This window comes from Panthera onca, chromosome A2 (genome assembly GCF_046562875.1).
Source record: "Panthera onca isolate mPanOnc1 chromosome A2, mPanOnc1 haplotype 2, whole genome shotgun sequence".
NCBI classification, from domain to species: Eukaryota; Metazoa; Chordata; class Mammalia; order Carnivora; family Felidae; genus Panthera; species Panthera onca.
This window is the reverse complement of record NC_138340.1, coordinates 108,011,792-108,023,823: the sequence shown is the minus strand read 5'-3', so window position 1 is coordinate 108,023,823 and position 12,032 is coordinate 108,011,792. Positions and strand designations below refer to the sequence as shown.

The following is a 12,032-nucleotide window of genomic DNA, read 5'->3' as shown; positions in this document are numbered from 1 at the left end:
AGAAAGCTGGCATTATTGAAAACTGTCATGTTTCAAACTCTACCTATCATTTATATCTCCTTATCTGTCACTCTCTGTTGTCACCTTTAGTTTACTGAATCTTTTTAGCAAGAAAAATAGCACACTTTAATTGTCTATCCTATATCTTCATAGAACTTTATATTTAAAAAAATAGTGAATATTTATGATAAAGTTGTGAAAATTATGAAGCTATTATCCGTATTTTATAGAGGCAGAAACTGAAATTCTGAGTAACCTCTGGAGGCAAAAGAATTTGTGTTGACTTGGGACAATCTGATCCTCTCATTCTTTTTCCAGAGTTCTTCCAGTTTGACTAGGTTTCTGAACCTGATCTTAATATAAACAGAAGACCTTTTGCAATATTTTATTAATGTAATTTCTTGTATGTTTTACATAAAATTGACCATTGAATAATGTGGAGGTTAGAAGCACCAACCACCCATGCAGTTGAAAATCTTCATATAACTTTTGACTGCCCCAAACTTAACCACTAATAGCCTACAGTTGACCAGAAGCCTTACTGATAACATAAACAGTTGATCAAGACATATGTTGTATGTAATATTATTATATGCTGTATTTTTACAATAAAGGAACCTATGGAAAAGAAAGTATGATTAGGCAAATCATAAGTAAGAAAAATACATTTACGGTGCTGCACTGTGTTTATGGAAAAAAAAAACTGCACTCAAGTGGCTGAGTGCAGTTCCAAACTGTGTTGTTCAAAGTTCAACTTGTATATTAAGAGTTTAAAATAATATTTTTAAATATATGTGAATGAAAAGAAAAATGTGCTATAATGCAAATGGATGATGTAACAGCTGATTGTTTTTTTCCTGACTTGTGGGAAAACTAAGACATCAAGTGAATCAATTACATATTTTGACCTCATTGTTTCCTAAGGGAAAAAAATATATTCTTGCCCATGAAATGTGGAAATTTCACATCTTTCCAATTCTTGTATAATTTGAGCTCTTTCCCAGCAGTTCAAGATATCATGTCTCCTTTAATAATCTTGGCTTTCATAATTAAAGCTCTAATTATCATCATCATCAGTATTGGTCATTATTGTAGTTATCACCCTGGTCAGCATTATCATTATTTGGAGAAGAGGAGATATAAGGTGTTGGTACAGGCTCACACCTTTTTTATAGCTTAAAAGCTAGAAAATATGCTCTTTGAATGTTTGTAGTGTTTATGTAATCAGTACCTACATTGCCAAGGCATATTGAAAACAGCTGGATGCCTGCTGCCTGCCTTCCTCTTTGTTGGAACTTTTGCCAGAACAGGTAGTCAGAAATGGAAAGTAAGGGAAAATTCAGGCATCTGGGGTGTCTCTCAGGAAGGCAGCTGTGGCTTCCTTAGGAAGCAGTCATTGTTTGCCATCAGCCAAGACTCTGTATACCCTTGGGTCCGTTCTGGCATGGCTGGCCTAGTAGGATGCAGTTTATGACTTAGGACTTACGCGAGAAACCATTTGGGCAGTCCCATCTCTGGCAGAACTTTGAGAGAAATCCCCCAAGCTGCAAGCCATATGTGGGATGTTGGCCTTCTATTTAGCCTACTCTGGAAGGTTCCCATTTACTGGGGCTCTAATCATCCCTTTGACACAAGCAAAAACAATACAAAGAGATCTTTTCAAAACACATCCTTCCAAGATATACTGTTGTGTTTTAAAAACCAGACATCACTATTATTTCTGTAAACATGGCATTTTTTTCCTAAAAATAAACTCATTTGTTAAGAGACTTCCTTTGTTTCCTAGATAGTGGGCAAGTACAAAGAATTTCTTTTAACAGCACACTGGAAGTCCTGGACTAGCAGTGTTGGATGGTATTCTGCACTTGCGAGCATATGGTCTTTCATATATAAATTTTTGTACACCAAGTATTAAAATTTGCCTCCATGGGAGAAAACGTAGGCTCTGATTGATGTCTGGGAGATGCCAGGAGCTGGCCTTCGTTATGTACACTACACTGAAAATCAATCTGCTGTTGTGATGAGATTATTTGACAAGGTAAATAGGTAGGTAAACTAGGTAGGTAAATAGCAAGGTGAATATTGGTTATTATTTGGCAAACAAACCACCCCTCATTCACCATGAAAATTACATTTTGGTAAGCTAGACTTGAATGGTTGTCTTGATAATTTTTGTTAAAACAGAGTTTTGATTTTAGAATGTGAATGCCTTAAATTTCAGGAGTCAGAAATAAAAGGGAATTAGAAAGGTGTAGTACTTTGAATTTTAGATTAAGTGTCATGTTTTTCCCCATTACAAAGAGTTCTGTTAGGATACTTAAGGACCATGATTAATCCAGCAACATTTTATTAAAATATCCTCAGTTTTGGGGCGCCTGGGTGGCTCAGTTGGTTGAGTGACTGACTCCGGCTCAGGTCATGATCTCAAGGTTTGTGAGATCAAGCTCTGCATCCAGCTGTGTGCTGACAGCTCAGAGTCTGGAGCCTGCTTCGGATTCTGTCTCCTTCTCTCTGCCCCTCCCCCGTTCACACTCTGTCTCTCTCTCTCTCTCTCTCAAAAATAAATATTTTTTAAATATTTTTTAAAAATCTTCAGTTTCAAACATGCTGTATATGAACCAAATAATTTTGTGCCGATGTTAGGCATACTCAGGAAAATTAAATGAAATGTGGTTTTAGTTGTAACCAGAACTTATTTTCAGAAATATGAAGTTAAAAAAAGAAAGAATTTTTAAATTCCCTGAACTATCTTCTTTTTTAAAAAAAATTACAGTAATAGTTTTCAGGGCAGGGAATCAGGCTATTTTTTAAACTTTTTAAAAGTTTATTTATTTTTGCGAGAGAAAGAGCAAGCAGGTGAGGGGCTGAGGGGGAGAGAGAGAGAGAGAGAGAGAGAATCCCAAGCAGGTTTCACACCATCAGCACAGAGACTGACACAGGGATTTAACCCATGAACTGTGAGATCATGACCTGAGCCGAAATTAAGAGTCAAACCCTTAACCAACTGAGCCACCCAGGTGCCCCAGCATCAGGTTATTTTTAATGCGTTGTCCATTACTAGTTTTAATATATAAGAATGTCTCAGGTCAGATTAGGTAATGTTCATCGAGTGACTTATTTTTCCTACTCTTGTTTTATTCCCAACTTCATAAAAACTAAAATAGACTATCCTTAGAATTTTTCACTGCTCTGATATTTTTTTCATTCTCACACCTAAAAAGGTAAAGAATGTGAGGCTCCATTGTAAGTACAAGAAGAAGATTATGAGTGTAAACAGATGCTTTTTATAATGTACGCCTTTGCTAAGATATTTTTCTGAAAGAGTGGTCAACGTTTAACCTAACATTCATTCTTACAATTGATATTTGGTTCTTTATTAATTTGACCTTATTGTAACTTTCTCTCTGTATCTCCATATTGCTTTTTATCCAGCATTTCAAACTAAAAAGTTATAAAAAAATTTTTACCCTTCTTCATTAAGAATTTTGATGATTAGAAAAATATAAAGTCAGGTTTCAGTTTTGACAAGACACATGTTTTGACCATTTTATGAATATAAATCATATAATCAACTTTGGTTGTCTCTTTAATTTTTCTCCATGCTTTAATTGTGGTAAGCTTGACATTTCCTTTTACCTGTCATTTTGACAAACCTGAAGCTGGGGGCGGAGTACTAACCTGGAAAAAAACTAACCTGGAAAAAAAATTGAGAATGAAGGCTGTAAATCTAGACTATGTATATTAAAATATTTATAAGTTTTCCAGGAAATGAACATAAATTGAAGATGTATCATTGTGTATGAGGGAGAGCAAGAATGTAATAAGTAATCAAGGGCAATTTTAAAATCCCTATTACTGGATGGTAATACCCTCAGAACAAGGGTTGGTTATATTGAAAAATTTTAAAGTCTTGTATCTATAAAGACACTGTATTCATAATTTAGAATTCAAAGATGAAAAATCCACAGATGTTTTTGAGAAATGTAGCATCTATTTTCACTTTATGCTAATTACAGTTTATACAATTTTGACCAGATAGGTTTGCATACACAGTAGCTAATTCATGACAACTGTCTTCAAGTATATTCTCTGAATTGTAGGTAGGTCTTGGAGAACTCCAAGAGATCTCTAATGTTCTTATTGATATTTGTGGTTTTCACATGTTATCATGATAGCTCAAATGTGGTATACATGAACAGTAGATATTCCATAGGGGTATTGTTGAAAAGGATATACACTTTCTTGAGCTATGTGGACTCTTAGAATAGTGAATAAATTGTGATACCCAACAGGAGATAATCATCTCTGGGGAGCTGAAGAAATGGTTACAAATGAAGATTCTGTATTTGTTATCTAAATTAACTTAGTACCTTTTTGTCACTGAAATTAGAGTCCTTTGCCCCCACTGAATAGTAAAATGCCTGATTTTTAAGGTTTTCGAATTCAGCTTAATTATTTAAACTTCTGTTCTAATGTTTATTTTGAGTTTATTTTTTTTATAAAAACATGATCATGGTATGTTTAATATGTTTGAAAATTTATGTCAGAATATATGTAATGATTGAAGGAAATATATATTCTTTTTAAATAAGGCATTGTTATCATGTGCATTCATATAAACTTTCTTTTTATATTGTTTTTCCCTCAGTTAAGAATTTTAATACATATTTAAAAACTAATGCAAAACAATAATGTTTGATTTAAATCTTGATAGTAGTAAATCCGATAAGACCACATATTAAAGATAGTGGTAATTGTATATGCTTTGAATAGGGTCAGAGAGAGAACACAAGACTTCCAAGTAATGGTTGCAAATAGTTGGAAATTATTTCTCTTAAGCCTTTATTTGTCTGTGCATGACTCCTAGTATTTTAGTCATATATAGAATGTACTGGAAGTTAAATCAGGAATTCCCAATTTCTCTGGAGTTGGCATTTGTCAAACTGTATCCTTAAAAATTCAAAGAAAAAAAATGTATCATTACCTATTATCTTTCTGATGTTTTCATTTCAGCAGGACTTTCAGTCTATTTGGCTCCAAATTCTGGTCTAGATTTGTTTGTATTTATTTGTCTCTTGCATTAATAGGAAATAGAGATACTTTTAAGCAATTTAGGTTTGAACTCTGTTTTAAGTTCTTATCTGTTTATCTGTAGAGCAGAAAATGGTCCTCTCTAAAAAACCAAAATATTATGTCAAAAAGTATATTTAACAAAGAATTAGTTTTATTTTATCCAAATAATTTAGTAAAAACTTCTGTATATTTAATGTGTTGCTCTTAAAACAAATGGTTGCTATTTTCATTGTTATAGTTGTGAATAAATAGTCAGTGAATTGTTATTTTATGAACCTCATCAATGTCAGAGAAATAATTTTTAGGTAAAAATATATTCTTCCATTTAGAGGCAGGATATAATTTTTTAGACATAAAACATAGGTATATCCATTCAAGGGGAATTTTAGGAAATCAAGACAAAAGTTGTACACAAAAATGTACACAGTGAAATAAAGAGTAATATATTTTTTTTAATTACGAAAAGTGAGTTTGTAATCACTCATCACAAAAATGCTACTTCAAGTTTCTTCCTTGTCAAGGTAGAATTTATCAGGCAGCTTTACCCATCATTTATAAAATGACTTAGATTTTCTAACTTGCTCGTGCAATTCTCTAGTGATTCTGTATACGTAATTACATTGCCACTGTGGATAAGCATAAAATTAAATGAGATGTTATCTCTCAGCATATTCTATTTAAGTATTTGTACCAATAGATACAAGTTTGAGAATCCAAGTAAATTTCAGCTATCTCAGAGATTTTGTTTCTCTTGTGGGTAATTTTTCAAGTACTTTAAAACTTTCTCTTTTTTTTGCAATTTATCTGAGAGTTCAATGTTTTGAGAAGTGTGGGGTGTTGCTGGCTAGTTCTAATGGAAATAGTCCACTACCTAAGATGGTATTTTATTTGCTTCTCAGGTCATCTATTAATACATTTGGTAGGCGGATTCAAACCAACAGAGACAGATATGTACATAGGTGTAAGAATGATCCACTAGCTGTGTAATTTGAGGGATAGCGGTTTGAGGAGATGTCACATGCGCACAAGTACCTCTTCTGATACTATTCTGTCTCCTTTAAGATTAGATGCCTGATTTTCTCATAAGTAGAACCATTTTTAATAAGGCCTCTTAAAACACAGACATAACGGGGAGGGGCAGTAGAATAACTCATCGGTTCCCACTGGTGTTTTAGTATGGGTTAGTGGTTCAGATTAGGCCACCTGTCAATTGATGCACTTTTTTGGAAAGAGTGAAGGAAACATGGAGAGCATCTGTACAGGCCAAAGTTCAGGCATCGGAGTCTAGGGCCCTGGGAAGTCAAGGAAATAGCCTGAAGACAAGGGCCACTAATGATGTGTTAGCTCAAGGAGGGCTTGACACCAGGAGTGAACTTCCTCTGTTTCATATTTTGAATCCAGCTGTTAAAATCTTGGGACTTGGATAAAATAAGTGTTCATTGAGTTTGTACATATCCAGAAACATCAGATCTGTGATTAGAGAAGTATGTTGCAAAAAACTGGCTTTGGTTGCCATTTAATCTTATACTAGCCTAAGTAGTAATTCTCCTGTCTTCCTTGAATAAATACTTGATTGAGAAATATGTTAATCAACAGTCATTTCAAAGGACACATTTAATCTAATCAATTATGGAGAACCAAAATGGACAGCTTGATAGAAAAATCAAGAGAAAGTTTGGACAAGAGAAAATTAAAATGGCATGACTCCAATCATCAACTGGTTTATTGAGTCCATGTTAAATAATTTTCCAGCCTAAAATTATATATTAAATATATATTTAGGATACATATGCATACACATTAAAAAGTACAAGAGAAAATCTTTTTTTTCCTACTTATTTTCTAATGCAATTGAGTGACTATTTCAAGGTCATGCATATTTTGAGAAGGGCACATTCATTGTATTAATTTTTATGATTCTGTGTCAATCTGGTTTTCATTATATATAAAAACTCCAATTTATGTTTAAAACATTGATTGTGAAAAGTGTCAGAAACCTAGCAGTTACTGACTCAAAAATCATTAGGCAAGTACAGATCACTACAAAAAAAGAGGAAAGAATTCACTACTGATGTACATATTCACTGAACTGACATCCTAGGATGTGTAGTTAGATTTTCTGAGAGATGCTATATAAACAAACACCCATATCCCAGCTCTGATATTTAGTAGTTTTGTGATTTCTTGTTAAACCACATAAATTCTAGGTTCCCATTGCCTCATGAGCAAATTGGGTACCAATCTGGCAAAGTTTGTGATGAGATTTAAACATCATAATCTAATAAGGCACCTAGGACAATGGCTAGTTTAATCAAGGGTCTCACTGCACATTAATACTGAATCTGAGTTGGATTTCTATGCATCATCAGTTCCTCACCCCATGTTTTGAAGAGATAATAAATGGGGCCAAAATCTGCCAAAGAAACAAAACAAAACTATAAATTGTTAAATATCTCATTTTTTTAAGGAGCTGAAAGCATTTTAGATAATTGGAAAAGATAAAATCCTCGTGTTTTAGTTAAGGATGGGTCATTAAGGAAATAGGACTTGATTTATAGTTTCAAAAGCAGAAAGATTTAGTTGGGAAGTTATGGGTTAACAACAAAGGCATGAACTGAATTGAACTTTTTTTTCATTCTCTCATTAGGTCAGAAGTTGTTACTATTTCTAGGATCCCAGATGGAAGTATAGATAGTCTAGTGGGTGGGGAGTAGGGAAGAGGAGAATCATGACTTACCAGAAAAATTTTACATATAGTTTAGAGGTTTCCTTCTCCCTAACCTTCACCCTTGGAATCCTTGTGACCCGAAAAACTAAATTGAAAACCAATAAAAACTTCTTTTTTTGAGAGAGAGAGAGACAGAGAGAGGGAGAGTGAGAGAGGCAGAGGGAGAGAGAAAAATTTAAACAGGCTCTTCACCCAGCACGGAGCCTGATGCTGGGCTTGATCTCACAACCCTGAGATCATGACATGAGTGGAGATCAAGAGTCGGAAGCTCAATCAACTGAGTTACCCAGGCACCCTGAAAAACCAGTAAAAACTTCTATTGCCAAATATATTTCGGGTTCATAAATGTTATGGATCTGAATTAAACTGTTTATACTGATATTATGCATTTTTCATCTCTGTCCCATTTGAAAGTTCTCTTTACAGCTAGCCCTCTGTCAACATTACCCATCTTCGTAGACTAATTCAATTCATTGCACAAAGGGCTTTCATAAATACTCTTCACCTTGATATTATTTTGCTTGGCACCATCACAAGAAATCCCATGAGGTCATTTTTCTTGAATTAGAGTCAAAAGAAACAAAATCAAAACCAACCTCTAAATATATTGTATTTGATTTCTGAAGCAACTCCATAATGTTAATATTATTCTTGACTTCTGCTTCAACATAACTGTAGATTTCATTTTTGATATATATTTTTTTATATTGTGCATATTATAGGCTGAAAGGAATGCATGTATTGGAAGAAAACTGCAGAGTGACTAATGTGAAGGATCATGGTTCTCTAGAAAGAACATATGAAAGTTTCTATATGAAACAGAACAACCTAGCCGTGAATCTAATACCATGGTTTAGGAAGGTGTTGTTGTTGTTGTTGTTGTTGTTTTCATATTCAGGCTTTCACAGCATAATAACCACAATTCAAGCTATTTTCTTTGAATTGATGGCTGGCCTCAGTTAATGGCCTTGGCTTCTCCCCAGTCCATCACCCCAGAATGTTTCCCATGCCTGCATCTTATTACTTAAATTTGCTCCTTTGTATATTTTTGTGGATCTTTCAGGAATAGTGGTTCTTCCTGGGGAGAAGAACTGGTCATATTTTAGTAGTTTGGAGAGGAGCTTTGCACAATTAAAAAAAAAAAACATATGGAGAGACTCTTGCATAAACCCATTTGTTTGGGCTTTACTCTTTTTTTTATCATCATACAAATAACACCTAAAATGGAGATCATAAAGCAACCTTGTAGCTTAATGTTAGTGTATAGGTAAGAGTAAAGGGAAAAGTTAGCTTAGGAGATCTCTGATGGTGTAACGACCATGACTAGTGCTTGGATTTTACATCAAGAGAAGAGAAGATATGTGTGTTATGGCATTATGGCATTTAGATTACACATAATAAAAAATTCTGCAACCATGAGTTCTTACTGAATGACTATATAATCCTTATTGCTAGGATCATCAGAAATCAAGTTATTTTTGGCTAATTTGGAGTGATTTGTTGGGAATGTGTGATATTACTTGAAAGCAGAGAAGTAAACTCAATGAACTCTGATGGCTGCTTATTATGAGTTAGTTATGGCATGAATCTTAAAGAGAATTTTGCAGTACAGTTTTTCATACCTGTAAGATCACCAGAGTGAGAAGGTAAATCAGTAGTGATGTTTAACATTTAATTCGTGTTGGGTAAAGTTCATAACATGTTAGATCACATTGCCCCAGAGAGGAATGATTCTTTATAATGTTTTTATTTCTCCTTTTCCAAATGCTTCTTAAACTATATAAACAATGAGATCATTTCATACAGTACATTCCACATGCAAAATGCCCAGAGGCCAGAAGAAAGTTCTGTTTCATTCAGTATCTAAGTTTCATAGTCCCATCCCTAGAAATGACCCAGATTTGAGAGTATAAAAAATAAAAGGCAAACACTAACTAACTTGGATGTAAAATAAATAAATAAGTGAAATAAGTAGATAAATAAATAAATAAATAAAAATAAAATAAAAACCAAAAAAACAAAGCGTTTTACTCCCATTCTTTTCTCCGACGTAATGTGTTTTAAGTTGGGTTGGCTAAATTCTATCAGTGAACAACTGCTAGATTCAATTTGATTAATTTATAGTGTCTAAAATGCTGATGTTCATTTTCCCCTTCAAAGACATTTTAACTCAGTTGAACAAAAGTATTGATTCAATTTTGAATTCTTTTTCCTCTTTGTGTTTTATTTCTTCAGATTTTTTATTCCATCTGCATTGCTTTCTGGGGAGTCAGAAGCATAAAACAACTTGCCTCCGGCCCTTGGAAATAAGTTTGTACTCAATTCTCTTGTTTTAATCAGTAGTCCACAACCACAGTATATTATGACTGTCTGTGGAAATATAATTATCTTATATAATGATTATATGAACCATTTTTTAATGAAAGGTGAATATGCTTATCTACTTTTGCTTGCTTTCCATATGTTATTTTCTATTAAAATTAAAGTGTGCTGCAATTACTTTCCTTTATTGATGGGTTTGAAAACAAGTGATATCAAATACAGTCATGTTATATTCACTTGTAGCATCTGAGTCAGAGTATGAGAAAAGGAAGGGAGGAAACTTAAAAAGAATGAAGATTTCATTTGCATTTTTTGACAACATTTTCTTTGCTGCATGCTAAAATTGTGCTTATATCAATATTTGTTGTCATAAACATGTGTTACATTAGTTGTCTGCATAAGGCTATATTTACCTTTGAAAACCACATAACCTAAGTAACTACATTACAGAAAAAGACATCATGGAAGTGAAAATGAGTAGAATTTACCAGAATTTGTTTATACAACAGATCAATACATATGTCTAATATGTTTGGTCAGTTTGTTTTGGCAATTTGAAGAGTATGCAGTCAGACATCCTTTGTTTTTTGAAAGCTTGTGTTATGCTTTGCTTTTACGTATTATGAAAGACCTCCATTAGTACCTATTTTTACTAACTGAAAGAAATGTTCACTTTTACAAAAAAAAAAAAACAAAAAAACAAAACCTCAGGTCTTTCACAAACCTGTAATTTCAGAAACCTTTAATTCTCTGTTTTGGGTTTCCCCTGCCACCTGAAAGTAGAGCCTTCCTATGAAATCTTTCATCAGCCAAAATGGTACAAATTGAAGAAGCAATTACCATTAATTTATATGGAAAACATTAATTACCATTAATTTATATGGAAAACAGACCACCCCCCCCCAACCATCCGAAACATCTCTCATAGGTTTTTCTGATACCGTAAGACATATCTTGCTAATGGATGAACAAAATAACTCAGAATAAAGCACAGATGCTCAGAGACACAGTTCGAAACCATGGCAGCTTGACACTGAGATGCTGAGTGTGGTTCCATGGGAAGGAGCCTGGCCCTGCAGCTCTTGCTGCTTGAGGTGTGCACAGCCTCTATAACTGCTCACTGTGAAACAAACGCTGAGTGTATTTTTGCTTTTCACCTTTTTTCATAGAAAGCAAAAATTCTCTTCATGTTTCTTACAGGTTAGGGAAAATGGGTACTAATTAATAGGTTTTTTGTAAAAGTGAAGTGGCTTCATTAATGCAAAACTTTGAAAAGTAGGAGATACTTGTATTTTAAATAGTCACAATAATGTTAATAAACATTTCTAAATAAATTTATCCTAAGTGTTGTGTGTACATTATTCATTGGGACCGTAAAAATCTGCCAAGTGTTTCTTAGGTAGGAACTGACATGAAGTAGCCAGATACAGTTCAAAATGGCAGGAGAAGTTGAAAGTAGTTGGAATTTTTTCCTTCCCTCCTTCCAGTATTCCTTCAATTTAAACTTACAATTTAAGTACAACAGCCCACGCTTATCCATAGTTTCGTTTTCCATGGTTTCAGTTACCTGCAGTCAACTGGGGTCTGGAAGCTGATGTACTGCCAGAAGGTCACTAGTAGCCTAATGCTATATCACAATGCTTAGGTCATTTGCCGATCTTCATCTCATCAGGTAGGCATTTTATCTTGTCACATCATCATAAGAAGAAGAAGGGTAAGTACAGTACAGTAAGATATTTTGAGAGAGAGACCATATTCACATAATTTCTGTCATAGTATATTGTTATAATTGTTCAATTTTATGTTACTCTTGTTAATCTCTTACTGTGCCTAATTTATAAATTCAACCTTATCATGAGTATGTATGTAGAAGACAAAACATAGTGTCTATATAGGACTTTGTACGGTT

General features: G+C 33.7%; 1 protein-coding gene across 5 annotated transcripts in view; it reads left to right on the top strand.

Moving 5' to 3' along the window:
• The window catches only part of AGMO (alkylglycerol monooxygenase), a 381,935-nt gene extending 370,953 nt beyond the window's left edge, over nt 1-10,982 (top strand). For all 5 annotated transcript variants that reach the window (XM_078441735.2, XM_078441721.2, XM_078441711.2 and 2 more), the window contains one exon: nt 10,037-10,982. In XM_078441735.2, the coding sequence (XP_078297861.1) occupies nt 10,037-10,111 (75 nt within the window). In that variant the 3' untranslated portion in view covers nt 10,112-10,982. The remainder of the gene's footprint in view (nt 1-10,036) is intronic.
• The last annotated feature ends 1,050 nt before the right edge of the window (nt 10,983-12,032 follow it).